This window comes from Scyliorhinus torazame, chromosome 8 (genome assembly GCF_047496885.1).
Source record: "Scyliorhinus torazame isolate Kashiwa2021f chromosome 8, sScyTor2.1, whole genome shotgun sequence".
In the NCBI taxonomy this organism is placed as follows: domain Eukaryota; kingdom Metazoa; phylum Chordata; class Chondrichthyes; order Carcharhiniformes; family Scyliorhinidae; genus Scyliorhinus; species Scyliorhinus torazame.
The window spans coordinates 52510420-52527599 of NC_092714.1; the positions used below are offsets into that span (position 1 = coordinate 52510420).

Below are 17180 nucleotides of genomic sequence, written 5' to 3' on the forward strand. Positions count from 1 at the left end.
AGGTAGCAAGGGAAGTTACTGCTACGACTATGTATATATTGTTATAGTAAATAAACTTTATTATTTTGTATCCTTAAAACTCGTGCTGGATTCTTCGGGGCCTTTACAAAAATTGGGAAACTAGACCCATTTGACCAAGGAGTTGAGGACTGGAGTCAGTACACGAACAGCTCCGCATTTTTTACACAAGCAAGATCACAGGTGAAGGGAAATGGAAGCTGATACTATTACTTTTAAGTTTACTTACAGGTTGAGAGATTCTCCGACTTCCGAGGACTGACCCACCTGACCCGACAGAACTCAACCAGCGACCCGACTTCGACCTGGAAGTGGTCGGATGAGGAGGCCCGACTTCACCTGAAACACGACCCAGCATCCGAAGCACCTGACCTGGCATCCAGCCACGCGACTTGGTCCACCCTGACAGGGAGAGGCCTACCCAGTGTGCTGACTCACCTGAACAGAGAAAAGAAGAGCGACGTGGAAGCCCCATCAGGTCTAGTTCGAGGACTGATCTCGGGAGCATTCGACCAGACCACCGTGCTGGATTTGACCATGTGACCTGGCCCGACCCGATCCAGAAAGACCCTACCAGCGACCAAAACATGACCTAACCACCGCCTAAGCAGTGAAGACCCCACATGGGGACCCATACACACCGAAAGGAAGACCCGATCTAGCGGAACCCCGGGGCCAAACCGGATCATAAACATGCCCCCACGATGCCCCAAAGTCGCAACCAGAGCACAGGACCCCTCGAGATGCAATCACTTACCTTCCACAAAGTCAGACTTCTCTCATTGGATTCCGGGACCACCCACAAGCAGCCATCGATCTGGGGAAATGCGCTGGACTGCACATGATTGCATGGCTCACTGCTGCCTCATCGGACTGTGCCATACAACCTGAGATCTTCTCGATACATCGGATGGACCGCATGGTGTCCTTGGGCAACGGGCAGGGTGCAGGGGTTTGCCTTCTCATCAACTCCTCCTGGTGATCAGATGTGGTGTCCCTGCTGAACCACTGCTCCCCGTATCTGGAATACCTGACTGTGAAGTTCCGCCCATACTAACTTCCATGGGAGTTCACTTCTTTTTCTTTTTAGAAAATATTTTATTGAGGCATTAATAATTTTAACAATTTTAAACATCAAATTTCAACAAAAACACAACAATATAACGAACAACACCCCTCCCCCCCCCCCCCCCCCCCCAGCACAAACCCCAGCCAACATGGCTTACACAAACAATACCTTCCTCAACTGTGGTGATATGCATCACTGTAAATACACAAGGGGTTAATGTAGATACACTAGGACTGAGTAAACACTAGAGGGAGCACCAGAGACATCATGACACACAGACATTCAACCAATAGGTCAGTAAGATAGGACACGATCAATGGGCAGTCAAGACACACCCAGAGGTGACACTACCACAAGGGGGCTACCCATATAAAAGGACAGGGCACACATGCTCTTCCTCTTTCCATAGGCGACACTCAGGGAAACAGGGGCAGATCAGGAAGCATCACACCCACCGCATGGATTAGAGCAGACTGGTTATTTAGATTGAGTTACTATAGGAAGATCAGCAGGAGAGTCGAACTCAAGTAGGAGAATTGTTAACTGTTCAATAAATGTGTTAAGCCTATCTCCAAGTCCGAACCTTCCTTTGTCAGAGTATACATCAAGGAAGCAGCTTATGCTACATGAAGAAGCATAACACAACACCAACCACCGCTCCTTTGGTTCTCCTATCCTTCCTCGTCTCTCTCATGCCTCCCTTTCCTCCCCCTTCACTCCATGCTGACAGCTTAATTTTTCTCGAAGAAGCCGATGAACGCTGCCACCTCCGAGCAAACACCAGCAACGAACCCCTCAAGACGAATTTCATTTGTTTGAGTCTGAAAAACCCCACCATGTCGTTCACCCACACCCCGGCTTCAGGGGCTCCGAGTCCCTCCAACCTAGTAATGTCTGTCCCTGGGCCACCAGGGAGGCAAAGGCCAGGATGTGGGTCTCTCCCACCCCCTGGGCTCCCGGATCTTCCGATACACCAAAGATCGCAACCTCTGGCCTCGGCACCACCCTCACTTTTAAGTCCTCTGACATGACGTCAGCAAATTCCTGCCAGAAACCCATCAGCCTCGGACATGCCCAAAATATATGGACATAGTTCACATAGTTCCCCGCACAGCGCCCGCACCTATCTTCCACCTCCTCAAAGAACTTGCTCAAAAGGGCCACAGTTATGTGTGTCCTGTGGATTACTTTAAACTGTATCAGGCTGAGCCTGGCACACGACGAGGATGCATTAACTCTCCTCAGAATTGTACACCTCCATGAACAACATTGAAATGGAATACCCGGAGGCCTTATTCATAGTGGCTGGGACTTCTATCATGCCAACCTCAAGAGTGTACTGTCAAAGTTCCATCAACATGGGAAAATTACAAATGCTTCAATAAAATATTTTCTAAAAAAAAGTTCCACCAACACATCCCCTGTCCCACCAGGGGCCCTCACATCCTTGACCACTGCTACACAAATAACGAGGGTGCCTACTGCTCCATCCCCCAACCACATTTTGGAAAATCGGACCACAAGGCGGTGCTCCTTCTCCCGGCATACAAGCAGAAACTCAGGAGGGAGGATCTGGTTAAGAAGGTCATGCAATATGGTCCGAGGCAACGGAAGAGCTCCTACGCGACTGCTTTGAGTCAGTGGACTGGAGTCCATATTCAAGAACTCAACGGCCAACCTGGACGAGTATGCCATACAGTCACAGACTTCATCATTAAGTGTGTCGAGGACCGCATGCCAAAGAAGGTAGTATGAAATGAAATGAAAATCGCTTATTGTCACAAGTAGGCTTCAAATGAAGTTACTGTGAAAAGCCCCTAGTCGCCACATTCTGGCGCCTGTTCGGGGAGGCTGGTACGGGAATTGAACCCGCGCTGCTGCCCTGCATTGGTCTGCTTTAAAAGCCAGCTATTTAGCCCTGTGCTAAACCAGCCCCTATTGGAGTGCATTCCCCAAACGAAAACCATGTTTTAACTGGGTGATCCACTCCCTACTGAAGTCCAAGTCTGAGGCATTCAAGACGGATGACCCTGACCTATACAAGTAATCTAGGCATGATTTCCGCAAAGCCATCAGGGACGCCAAGAGAAAATACCAGACTAAGCTAGAGTCCCAGACTAACGACACAAACTCTCGTCAGTTGTGGCAATGCTTAAACAATATAACTGGCTATAAAGCAAAACCAAGTAGAATCGCTGGCAATAGAGCATCCCTCCTCAATGTGACTCATTGCATTCTAGACTTATTTTGAGCAAGAAGCCAACGAACCAATGACACCTGCCCCAATAGCCTTGGACACACCAATACCTACCGTCACAGCTTCAGAAGTTAGATCGGCCTTCTCGAAAGTGAACCCATAGAAAGCAACGGGTTCTGATGGAGTCGCCAGTCGTGCACTCAGAACCTGCGCGGACAAACTGGTGGGTGTGTTTGCAAACATCTTTGACCTCTCCCTACGTCATTCCGAGGTTCCCACTTCTTCAAGATGACCACTATCATAACAGTACCAAAGAAGAACCAGGGAACATTCCTCAATGATTACCGACTGGTGGCCCTGACATCCATTATTATGAAGTGCTTCGAGAAGTTAGTCATGAGACACGTCAATTCCAACCTTCCAAATTGCCTTGATCCACTGCAATTCGCCTACCACCACAACCGGTCCACAGTTATCTCCCTTACCATACACTCATCCCTGGAGCATTTTGACTACAAGGACACCTACATCAGACTCCTGTTCATGGTCTACAGCTCCGCCTTCAATACCATAACCCCAGCCAAGCTCATATCCAAACTCCAAAATCTAGGACTCGGCTCCTCCCTCTGAAACTGGATCTTCGATTTCCTGACCCACAGACCGCAATCTCAGTACCTACACCTCAAGGACTGCAGCGGTTCAAGAAGGCAACTCACTACCACCTTCTGAAGGGAAACTAGGGATGGGTAAGAAATGCTGCCTAACCAGTGACGCCCACATCCCGTAAATTAATTATTTTTTAAAATCAGTGAGGATAAACAATGACACCTCTTCCACGATAGTCTTCAATACCGGGGCCCTGCAAGGCTGCATACTTATCCCTCAACTATGCCCCTTATACACACACAATTGTGTGGCAAAATTCAGCTCCAACTCCATCTCCATGTTTGCTGATGACACAACCATTGTGAGTCACATCTCAAACAACAACGAGGCAGAGTACAGCGGGGAGAACATAGTGGCATGGTGCAATGACAACAATGGTTGACAGCTTCAAATTCCTAGGTGTAACATCACCAACATTCTGTCCTGGTCCATTCACGTTGATGCTACGACCAAGAAAGTACAGCTGCGCCTATACTTCCTCAGGAAATTATGGAAATTCGGCACATCTACAATGACTCTTACCAATTTTTACAGGTATACTACAAAGTACCTTACTTGGCTGCATCACAGCTTGGTATGGCAACTGCTTGGCCCAAGACCGTAATAAACTATGGAGAGTCGTGAACACAGCCCAGTCCATCATGCTTGCCCTCCTCCCATCCATCGACTCTGTCTACAACCCCTGCTGCCTTGGGAAAGTGCACAGCATCATCAATAACCCCACCCGGGTTATTCTCTCCTCCAACTTCTTCCATCAGGCAGAAGATACAAAAATTTGAGAACACGCACCAATAGATTCAAAAGCAGTTTCTTCCCCGCTGTTACCAGATTCCTGAATGGTCCATTTATGGACTGAACTGATCTTTCTATGTATCTTCTCTACAGTCGTAGCACTATATTCCGTATGATTCACCCGATGTCCATGTTCATGGATTTACATTGTGTATTTATCGTATGTTCTATGTTTTCATGCATGCAGCGATCTTCCTGGACTGTCCGCAGAACAATACTTTTCACTGTACCTCGGTACATGTGACAATAAATCTTAATCTAAATCATTCTCCCCCTCAAAGTAAAAGTCAAGGACGGACCTGCCTGCAATTGGCTGGTTTGCCAGATAGCCATTTAACGGCTGTTGGGTATTTATTAGATTGAGGTGGGACTTCCACACTCATCGGAAGAATTGTCAGCTAATCGAATGGCTATTGATCTCTTGTGCCAGCAGCACGATCGGGGCAGTTGCCACTGCTGGAACTACAGGCAATTCCTGGAGATGAGCAGCGTCCAGATTGGTTTTACAGGTAAGTCCACAGTCTCACCAGGGCCAGGTTGGCACAGCCCAGTGAGCGGTGTGGTGGGTCAGGATCGAGCATTTCTAAACTGCAAAAGCTGGTTCAAAGTATACTGCATCTTAAAAATACCATGAAGCTGAAATTTTAAGCCCTGTGACCTGTTGCTGAAAGTGTAGTGAGGCAGTATTAATTTCAGCAATCTGAATTGGTTATTTTTTTTAAATGATAAGAGATTTTGTATGAATATGCTATTCTGTTTGTAGGTTGATATTGCACAGAGTCATGCCACTCTATTGAATGTTTGTCTCAGTTAATTTGCCAACACCCCTTCCAGAGGTGACTGCAAACTCCCAGAGTTTATTTTTTAGAAAACATTTTATTGAAGCATTTGTAATTTTCACAGTTTAAGAAATTAACATTCTAAACAGCTTAGCGGCCCGACACACGCAACAATATTACAATAAAATAACCAACTACCCCTCCGCCCTAGCTACTAACTACCGGTATATTAGAATTCCTGTCTCTTATTTTACACTGCCATGCCTCATTTTTCTCTCCCCCCACTGCTTTCGCCCCCCCCCCCCCTCTCTTTCTCACTAACTCACACTCCTGACTTTGGAGGCTCCATCCCAGCAAAATTCATCTCCGGGCCACCAGGGAGGCAAAGGCCAAAACATCGGCTTCTCTCCCCCCCCCCCCCGCCACCCACCCACTGGGCCCCCGGATCCTCCGATACCTCAAATATTGCCATTTCTGGACTCAGAGTCACCCTCCCTTCCAGGACCTGTGACATGACTATTATTCCTTGTGTCTGAATAAAGCTGGTAGTCTTACAGTTGAAGTAGATGCTTTATTGTGTGAGTTTGTTCTCTCACCAGCGCTTATACTATACGTTACATCTGAGCTGCCTGTCTGTGTCCTGCTCACCAGCTGCCTTTCCTGTGAAGAGTGTCCCTTGACTTCCTGTTTCGTCTACTATATACATCCCTGGTGCTCCCTCTAGTGGTTACTTAGTTGTGGTGTATTTACATTAACCCCTTGTGTATATAGTGATGCATATCACTATATCCTCCCTTTATTTTACATATTTTCTGTATGTTGTTAAAGAAAATCTTACAAAACATGTAGATAAATGATGATACGTACAAGTTGTGATGATATTGATGATTATACAAAGTCAATTAACATTTATGAGCCCAATCTTAATTGAAAAATTGATGAGTCCAACTTTATGAATTTATTCGGTTGAGGTTTTTTTTCTTCTGTTGTTGACGTGGTGAAGTTGATATTGTAATTTCTTTGTGAATGTCGTCAGTGTTCTTGTTTTTAAGTAACCAACAAGTCATCACGAGGTGTTCGAATGGTCAAACCACTGATGTTGACTTTTTTCTGTGCTTGTGGTAACGATTTAGTGTGTCATCTAAATTGAAAGCTGGTGTGCTTGTTTGTTCTGGAGCAAATGTGAGTTGGTGAGATTCGTTGTCATGCCATGGTATGTCTGTACTCTTGTCATTGTTTTGGAGTGTGCTGTTGCATTGTCCTTCATGTGCGGAGTTGTATCATGTTGTACAGATCATTGTTTCATTGTTGTTTCTGTCATTTCTGTCTTTGGTGTTTTCGTTGTCGTTCTTGTTGTTGTTTTTGCCATGCTTGTTGTTTCTGTTTTTGTTGTTTTCATTGTTGTTCGTGTTGTTTTTGTTGTGCTCGTTGTTGTCTTTGTTATGCTTCTTGTTGTTTTCGTTGTTGTTCTTGTAGTTTTTGTTGTGCTTTACTGTGCGCAGATCCATCTTCGAACGGTGTTTGATCTTGGATTGGATTGGATTTGTTTATTGTCACGTGTACCGACGTACAGTGAAAAGTATTTTTCTGCGAGCATCAACAGATCATTAAGTACATGAAAGGAAAAGGAAATAAAAGAAAATACATAAAAGAAAATACATAATAGGGCAACACAAGGTACACAATGTAATTACGTAAGCACCGGCATCGGATGAAGCATACAGGGGTGTAGTGTTTGTTAGACATTTTAGTTGCTGTGATATGAAGAGTCTAAAGTTCTGTTCCTTTTTTCACAAACACATCTTTATTTCATTAACAGCCTTTGCACAAAACTCTAACTACACATGACCTGGCAGAGGCCACCTGAAGCCCCTTCACATATCAGTGTCAATTAATGGATACTTAACATAAATGAGACAACTAATTGCAATGTCTCTTAACCATTACTTAACAGTCTCCCCTTCCTTGGAGAAAAAAAAATTAGGTGAAAACAAAATTTCAAGAAACTCAAAAACACACACATGATTTCCCCCTTTTTTTTGTTTGGATGAGAAAGAAAAAAAAAGTCACAGAAACAGTTGATAGCTCCTGACGACCCATTTAATTTTTGTTATTTCCCCTCTGTCCGACATCTGCTTCAAACTTGCGATGTCTACCCGTAACCTCTTTTCATTGACACTTTTTGTAGAGTGTACATTTTCCCACAGGGATTTATTGTCAATGTGACAGTCAATAGGTATATTACCCAAATTTCTGTCAATATCATACTTATATAAAAGGCCATATCCACCGCCTCTACAAGGCTTAACATCTCAGCAGCCAAAGTACTTTTTACCACTCTCCTTATTTTCTTTGTTTCCCACACAAGCAGGCAACATTTACCATTGTTCCCCAAAAGGAAAATTATAAAACCTCCTGCGCTTGAAAACCCATCACATAAATTTGCGTAGGACGCATCACTATAAACCATGAGTTTCAAGTGCCTAAGGTCACCTAAAACCGGGAACTTCAAAACACACCTGCATTTTTAGTTTGGCCAACACTTTATTTGCTCTTATTATGTCTTCCACTTTGGGATCATTTATTTTTGTACTCAACTCTAAGACATCAAAACTCACGCCCGGTCAAGTCTGTCTACCTAACCACTTCAGTTGCCCAATTAAACTTTGCAGTTGCTCTTTTTCTTTCTTTGAAACCATTGCGTCTTTTTGTGAAACTCGGCCACAACTAATTGCTATTGGGCTGATGCTGTCCAAATAAGATTGCTGCCGTAAAGTTGTCCCTAACTTAGTCTGTCCAATTTCCAGTCCAATATATTTAAATGCACCGGGTGCCTGACTTCCAACCCTGAATTCTTTCCTCAAACCAGAGATTACAATAGCTTCAAAATCACTAGTCCCACCCCACAAAAAATCGACATGCATCATAAAAATGCCAGAAAAATTTCCTTTATAGTGCCAGTAAAACATTGCAGGATCTGCTTTCAACTGGCAACAGCCTACGTTTTACAAAATTGACCTTACCGAAAAATACCAGACTCTAGATGCATCATTTAATCCATATACACATTTGTTCAACTTCCAGAGTACCCCTTCTGTGTTAGCTGCTTCTTTAGGAGGACGGAGAAAAATGTCTCTCTGGAGCTGATGCCCCTGCAAAAAGGCAGCTTTTATATCTATAGATTTGCATTCCCATGCCTTTGTGGCTAATAGAGCCAAGACGATCTTTAAAATAACCTTTCCTGCTGTAGGTGAATCTACCCTTAAATCCTGATCTTCTAAGTTTTCTTCAAATCCCCTTGCCACAAGCCTGGCCTTTGCCTTATAAGTTCCATCCGGAAGAACCTTTTCCGTGCAAATCCATCTGTGGGATTGAGCTCTATCCGGTACTTCCGTGTATACCCCAAATTCACTCCAACTATGCAATTCTTGCTGTTTAGCTTCTTTGATAACTTTTTCATCTAATTTATTTGAAGCCACCAAAATCTCACGTGCATGTGGGCTTCTACTCCTATTAGTATTCGTAGTCTTACTCATGTTCCGAGATCTTGATAAACTACGACCCCTCTCCTGCCTGGTATCTCGTTCTGTACTGCTACTGCTTGATCTTTCCCTTCTGCTGTGGGATGTCCTTTCAATAGTTCTCGACCTTTTCCTGCGGACCTGTTCACTATCCGATGTACTATCTGAACTGGCACTGCGTTTCTGTGCCCCCCATTTTTGAACTTTGTTTTCCCAATCTATTGTCTTGACTCCTTCCCCTGAATGCTGTACATTCAACCAATGTTTATACTTTCCAGTGGCCTTCCCTGCTCTACTAATAACAGTTGCATCCTTCCATTGACTAGACCCTTCAGGCAAGTATGTCACTTTTGTACCAACTTTTGGCAGTTGCCCTTTCGGAAAAATGGCCTGTTCTAATTCATCAGAAGTGTTGTGTTCCTCCACAGAAACCCTGTCTATATCAGTTAATTGGTCCTCATAGTTCTGTAACATATGCGTACCAGATGACTCTGGTTCCTCGTCATGTCTGTCTGCTTTGTCTAAATTTGAAAATTTGTAATCTGTACCTATTATCCTTGATAAATGTACCCTAACAGTTTGATTACCATGTTGCAAAATAATTGTTTTGCCATCTATGCCGATGATCTTCCCTGGGCCTTTCCATTCATTAGAATTGTCTCTCTTATAGTATACCATGCCTCCTTACTGAAAAACGGCATCTGATGGCCGTACGTTATGTCTTAAAGCTCTGTGAATTCTTTCAGAGACTTCTGCTTCCAAAATAGCTTTTCTACTGCTATGTAATGCATTTAAATGTTCAGCAAAATCAGAGCTAATTGTAGTACCCTCCCAAGCTGGAGGCTGGTCATCCAAAATGGACAGAATTTTAGGATTTCTACCAAACCCTAATTGATAAAGACTATAGCCCCCAACCATCTGCAATGAATTTGTTGCATGTACTGCCCATGCTAAAGCTGAATTTAGCCTGCAATTTGGTTGATCTGCCAAAATTTTCCGAAGCATGTCATCGATGACAGCATGATTTCTTTCACAGACACCATTACTAAATGGGCTTTCTGCAGCCGTATTCATAACTCTGATATTCATGTTTTCACACATATCCCTAACTCATCATTAGCAAATTCTCCCCCATTGTCCGTAAGGAATTTTGCCGGTGGACCCATTCCTGTCCCTATCCATTTTTCCACGATTTGATCCAGAATTACTCTCTTTTCTTTACTTCGTACAATCATTGATTGACTAAATCTGGTTGCTAAATCTACAAAATAAATATATTCTTTGCTTTATCCCAGATCTTAAGGTCCATGGCCACAATGTCGTTAAAATCCCTGGCTAAGGGTAGGGTTACTATCGGTCGTGCTGGTGTCCTTCTGTACTTCCTACAAACTTCACAGCGGTCACTAACCTGTTCTATCAGTTTAGTATAGTCGTCATCCCTTACCCCTGCATCCTTTAATACATTTTTCAGCCTCCGAGGAGACGGATGTGCAAATTGCCTATGCAGTTTTAATACCACAAGCTTTTTATCAGCTAAAGTCCCATTTTCAACTGCCATTAACACATCCTTAACCACTCTACATAAAAATTATTTGTCAGTAATGGAATACAATAGTGTCCCGACTGTGTAAATTGTAAGTCCACCGTCTTTCCAAAAACTGTTGCCTTATCCTGTTCCATATCCAGTTTCATGTGTGCTTTCTTCATCGATGGTCTGCTCAGAAGCAAAGGTATCTCACTTGATACAACATTCGTGCTAATGAAATGATTCACTCCAGCAATATTGCAAGGGATCACCACTCTTTTCAGCGACTTCAGAGTATTATCATCCCAAACCTGAAACTTGTGGAACTTTCAAATTCCTTAACCTTGTTACGATTTTCAGCATTTAAAGAGTCCAGGTAACATTTTAACCAGTCAATTCCACACACAGTAGGTGTGCAGCCACTGTCCAATACAGCACAGTTGAAGGATTCTGCAACCAACACCCTCATTACCGGCGTAAAACTGCTTGTCAATAGGACAATTCCTCTTCTGACTCTTCCGAGTCATGTGTCGCTTCAAACACTATCATAACGAGTTGGACAGTTGAAGACATAATGGTATTGAGAGTCACATCGAAAACATCGATTTATCATGCCCCGTACATTTCTGGGGTTCATCTTTCTATTGTCGGTTCTAACTGGATTTCTGTCTTCATAATTTCCTTATCTCGGTCTCCTTCTATAGTCTTGAGCCCTGTTTGTAGGCATACGATTTCGCCATCCTGTTATTAGTGTATCTTCCATATTCTGCCTTATTGCAGGCTGACCTATTTGGGTCATCAGAGCCATCGGAATCAAATGTTTCCCCAGAAACTTTTGTAAAGCTTTTGTCATCTGTTCGAATAAGGTATCTTTATCAGTAAACTGAACTCCTGTCAAAACCAGGAACCTATCCATGTTGCTCACTCTCGCACAGTCAAGTAATTTAAAGGCCAACGCAGACTGTGGAAATTCCAGGTTGTGTTTCTGCATCCTTTTATATAGTCTGCCAAATTCCATTATATAGTCTTCCATGGAGATATCCTCCATTTTCCGGAACTTATCAAAATCCGACCATGCTTTATACACACTTAACAAGTCATCTTTCTTATAAATCCTATCCATATGATGTAATAAAGTCTCCAGACCTTCTTCTGAGTCTAACTCTTCCAATTCCAGCTCAGAAAGCACTTTGTTTCGGATTTTACTGCCATATGGTAGAGAAAGAGCCAATGCCATACCATGTTTTCTCTTTCCCAAAGCAGTTACCTTAGTCCACATAACTACTGCACTTCTCCATTGGTCGTATGATTCCCTTTCAGAAAATAAGGGAGGATAGTCCTATCCAGCCATCTTTATCCTCGGTTCAGCCATATATCCCTTTTTTTTTTCTTTTCTCACTCACTCCTTGGTTTGATCTGGAAAAGTTGTATCTTTCAACCCTTCACATTTACGCAGCAACCATCCTCTGCTACCAATTGTTAGACGTTTTAGTTGCTGTGATATGAAGAGTCTAAAGTTCTGTTCCTTTTTTCACAAACACACCTTTATTTCATTCCAACAGCCTTTGCACAAAACTCTAACTACACATGACCTGACAGAGGCCACCTGAAGCCCCTTTACATATCAGTGTCAATTAATGGATACTTAACATAAATGAGACAACTAATTGCAATGTCTCTTAACCCATTACTTAACAATGTTAATGAGGTCAGTCCATAAGAGGGTAATTTAGGAGTCGGGTAACGGGGATGAAGCTGTTTTTGAGCCTGTTCGTGCGTGTTCTCAGACTTCTGTATCTCCTGCCCGATGGAAGAAGTTGGAAGAGTGAGTAAGCCGGGTGGGAGGAGTCTTTGATTATGCTGCCCGCTTTTCCCAGGCAGTGGGAGGTGTAGATGGAGTCAATGGATGGGAGGCAGGATCGTGTGATGGACTGGGCTGTGTTCATGACTCTCTGAAGTTTCTTGCGGTGCTGGGCCGAGAAATTGCCATACCAGGCTGTGATGCAGCCAGATAGGATGCTTTCTATGGTGCATCCATAAAAGTTTGTAAAAGTTAATATGGACATGCCAAATTTCCTTAGTTTCCTGAGGAAGTATAGGCACTGTTGTGATTTCTTGGTGGTAGCGTCAAGCTGGGTGGACCAGATTTTTGGTGATGTGTACCCCTAGGAATTTGAAACTGCTAACCATCTCCACCTCGGCCCCGTTGATGCTGACAGGGGTGTGTACAGTACTTTGCGTCCTGAAGTCAATGACGAGCTCTTTAGTTTTGCTGGCATTGAGGGAGAGATTGTTGTCGCTGCACCACTCCACTAGGTTCTCTATCTCCCTCCTGTATTCTGACTCATCGTTATTCGAGACCTGGCCCACTCTGGTCGTATCGTCAACAAACTTGGAGATGGAGTTGGAACAAAATTTTGCCACACAGTCTTGTGTGTGCAGAGTAGGGGGCTAAGTACGCAGCCTTGCGGGGCCCCGGTACTGAGGACTATTGTGGAGGAGGTGTTGTTTATTCTTACTGATTGTGGTCTTTGGGTCAGAAAGTCGAGGATCCAGTTGCAGAGTGAGGAGCCAAGTCCTAGGTTTTAGAGCTTTGATATGAGCTTCGCTGGGATTATGGTGTTGAAGGCGGAGCTGTAGTCAATAAAAAGGAGTTTGATGTCGGAGTCCTTGTTGTCAAGATGCTCTCGGGATGAGTGTAGGGCCAGGGAAATGGCGTCTGCTGTGGACTGGTTGCGGCGGTATGCGAATTGCAGTGGATCAAGGTGTTCTGGGAGTATGGAGGTGATGTGCTTCATGACCAACTTCGCGAAGCACTTCATTACGACTGAAGTCAGTGCCACCGGACGGTAGTCATTGAGGCACGTTGCCTGGTTCTTCTTTGGCACCAGTGTGATGGTGGTCTTCTTGAAGCAGGTGCGGACATCGGAGTGGAGTAGGGACAGGTTAAAGATGTGCGCGAACACATCTGCCAACTGGTCCACGCAGGTTCTGAGTGCACGACCAGGGATCCCGTCCGGGCCCCTCGCCTTCCGAGGGTTCACTTTCAGGAAGGCCGATCTGACTTCAGAAGCTGTGATGGTGAGTATGGGTAAGTTATGGCCTGCTGGGGCACTCGACAGCGGATTGTAGGTTTCCTGCTCAAATGCATTGAGTTCAGCGGGGAGGGGTGCACTGTTGCCAGTGATACTGCTCAGCTTTGCTTTGTAGTCCGTTATGTTGTTTAGGCCTTGCCACAACCGCCGAGAGTCTGTCTGTGTCTCTAGCTTGGTTTGATATTCTCTCTTGTCATCTCAGATGGCTTTGCGGAGGTAGTACCTGGATTTCTTGTATAGGTAAGGGTCGTCTGACTTGAACGCCTCAGATCTGTCCTTCAGTTGGGAGTCAATCTCGTGATTGAGCCATGGTTTCCGGTTGGGGAATGTACGTACTGCTTTCTTTGGCACGCAATCGTCCACACATTTGCTGATGAAGTCTGTGATGATGGTGGCATACTCATTTAAGTCGGCCGCTAAGTTCTTAAATATGGACCAGTACACTGTCTCTAGGCAGTCATGTAGGAGCTTTTCTGTTTTCTCGGACCAGCACTGCACGACCTTCTTCTGACTGCGCATGCGTGGCTTGCGCATGCGCAGAACTGTCCGCGCAAAACGGCTATTTTCAATTGCGCATGCGCGGCTGCGTTTTCCTGCGCATGCGCAGAAGCATATTTGCGTCTTTTGTTCCCCGGGCAGTTTAAAATTTGCTCAGACGCCATTTTTACTGCTTTAGACCCGTGGAAAATAAATTTTCCGGTGTTCTTTCTTGGTAAAGACTTACTGTTATTTTTTTTCTTGCGATCTGCACTTTTCAATCGCGATTTCCAGAGTTAAACCTTTCTGTTCTGATAATGATTGTTTGAGTTTCGCATCACTCATTCCCTGTGCAATTTGGTCTCCAATCATTGAATGTCTTAAAGCAGCATTGTTACTGGTGTTACAGTAATCTTCAAATGTTTTGAGATTACTTCTAATTTGGTGTTGTCTTCACCTTTCAAGTATTTAAAGCCATTATAGATTTCTCTAGCTTCATGTCCTGCCAGGAGCAGTGCTATTTTCGTTTCTTCAGAGGCTGTTCTCAAATCATTAGCTGTGATATATATTTCGAACATTTGTTTAAAGCTTTTCCATTTATGACTTAAATTACCAGTTGTTTTCAGCTGCGATGGAGTTCCAACGAGATTCATTGAATCAGCGAAGTCTCCCCACGTCGAATGTCCGGTACACGTTTTCTGGTCATTTCGACCTTTCTTTGTCTGCATCTTGTGTAATCTTCCAGTAAGCGTTCTGAAGTCTCCTGGTATCATGTATTATTCCTTGTGTCCGAATAAAGCTCATAATCTTACAGTTGAAGTAGACATCTCTAAACTACCCACAAGAAAATGAAATCTTGAAGATTTTGACTCCAGAAGAGGAGCATCAAGAAACCGAAGATGATTCAAATGAACAAGAAGAGGAGCACCAAGAGATCACAGATGAAGCAGGACAACCAGAAATGACTCCAGAAGAGGAGCACCAAGGAAGCAAAGAAGAGGAATCAAATCCACCACAAATGACTGATGTCACCAAGATCAAAGCAACATCAGATCATTCTCACAATCCGCAAGAAGAAACACTCAATGAAACATCAGATACCACAAAGGACACTGACACCAAAAACTTTGAGAATGACTCAAATTATCCACACGGAACAGTCATTGAGCACAACAAGAACAACAAAAACCACAAGAAGCACAACAGAAACAAGAACAACAACAGCAACAACAAGAAGCACAACAAATACAACAAAAACAGAAACAACAAGCACGACAAAAACAACAAGAACAACAACGAAAACAACAACAATGAGATAATGGCCTGTACAACATGGTACAACTCTGCACATGAAGGACAATGCAACAGCACACTCCAAAACAATGACAAGAGTAAAAACATACCATGGCATGACAACGAATCTCACGAACTCACATTTGCTCCAGAACAAACAAGCACACCAGCTTTCAATTTAGATGACACACTAAATCGTTACCACAAGCACAGAAAAAAGTCTACATCAGTCAACATCAGTGGTTTGACCATTCGAACACCTCGTGATGACTTGTTGGTTACTTAAAAACAAGAACACTGACGACAGTCACAAAGAAATTACAATATCAACTTCACCACGTCAACAACAGAAAAAAAACCTCAACCGAATAAATTCATAAAGTTGGACTCATAAATGTTTTTATTCAGATTGGACTCATAAATATTAATTGGCTTTGTATAATCATCAATATCATCACAACTTGTACATATCATCATTTATCTACATGTTTTGTACAATTTTCTTCAACAACGTACAGAAAATATGTAAAAATAAAAGGGGTTAATGTAAATACACAACTGAGTAACCACTAGAGGGAGCACCAGTGATTTATATAATAGACAAAACAGGATGTCAAGGGACACTCTTCACAGGAACGGCAGCTGGTGTGCAGGACACCGACAGGCAGCTCAGATGTAACATAGTACAAGCGCTGGAGAGAGAATGAACTCGCACAATAAAGCACCTACTTCAACTGTAAGACTACGAGCTTTATTCAGACACAAGGAATAATGCAATGACGTCTGAAAATCCCTGCCAGAATCTCCTCAATTTCGGACATGCCCAGAACACGTGTACGTGGTTCGCCGGGTTACCCCCACACGGCCCGCACCAATCCTCCACTTCCTCAAAAAACCTACTCATCCGGGTCACAGTCATGAGCCCTATGAACCACCTTGAACTGGATCAGGCTAAGCCTGGCACACGCTGAGGATGAATTGACTCTCTTCAAGGCCTTTTCCCATAGTCCGACTTCCAACTCCCCTCCTAACTCCTCCTCCCACTTCCTCCTCACCTCCCCGATAGGGACCCATTCCCACTCCATCAACTCCTTGTTTATCTCCAAAACCCTCCCCTCCCCAACCCCCGTTTTTGACATCACCTTGTCCTGTAGTCCCCTTAGGAAGAGGCAAGGAAAGCTTGGAACCTGCCTTCGGACAAAGTCCGTACCTGCAGGTACCGAAACTCGTTCCCACCCGGCAACTCAAACTCTTCATCCAATGCCTCCAAGCTCGGGAAGCCCTCCTCAATGAAGAGATCCCCAAATATCTCAATCCCTGCCCGCTGCCACCTTCTAAAGCCCCCGTTCAGTCCCCCCTGGAACAAACCGGTGATTATCACAGATCGGTGACCACAATGACACCCCATCCAATCTCATGTGCTGCCTCCATTGTCCCCACACCCTCAGGGCTGCCACCACCACCAGGCTTGTGGAATACCGAGCTGGCGAGAATGGCAGGGGCGCTGTTAGCAAAGCCTCCAAACTCGTACCCTTGCAAGATGCCACCTCCACTCGCTCCCAAACTGACCCCTCCCCCACTTCCTAACCATCGATATGTTGGTGGCCCAGTAATAGTTAATAAAATTCAGAAGGGCCTAGCGCCCCTGCCCCACGCGCCCCCGTTCCAAAAGTACCTTCTTCACCCTCGGGGTCTTACCAGCCCATACAAAACCCGTGAGCGCCGCATTCATCTTCCTAAAAAAAGCC

General features: G+C 44.3%; 1 protein-coding gene across 1 annotated transcript in view; it reads left to right on the plus strand.

The window, feature by feature from the left end:
* The first annotated feature begins 5148 nt into the window (after window positions 1–5148).
* The window catches only part of LOC140428854 (zona pellucida-like domain-containing protein 1), a 132575-nt gene continuing 120543 nt past the window's right edge, over window positions 5149–17180 (plus strand). The window contains exon 1 of the mRNA XM_072515507.1: window positions 5149–5251. Within this exon, the coding sequence (XP_072371608.1) occupies window positions 5149–5251 (103 nt within the window). The remainder of the gene's footprint in view (window positions 5252–17180) is intronic.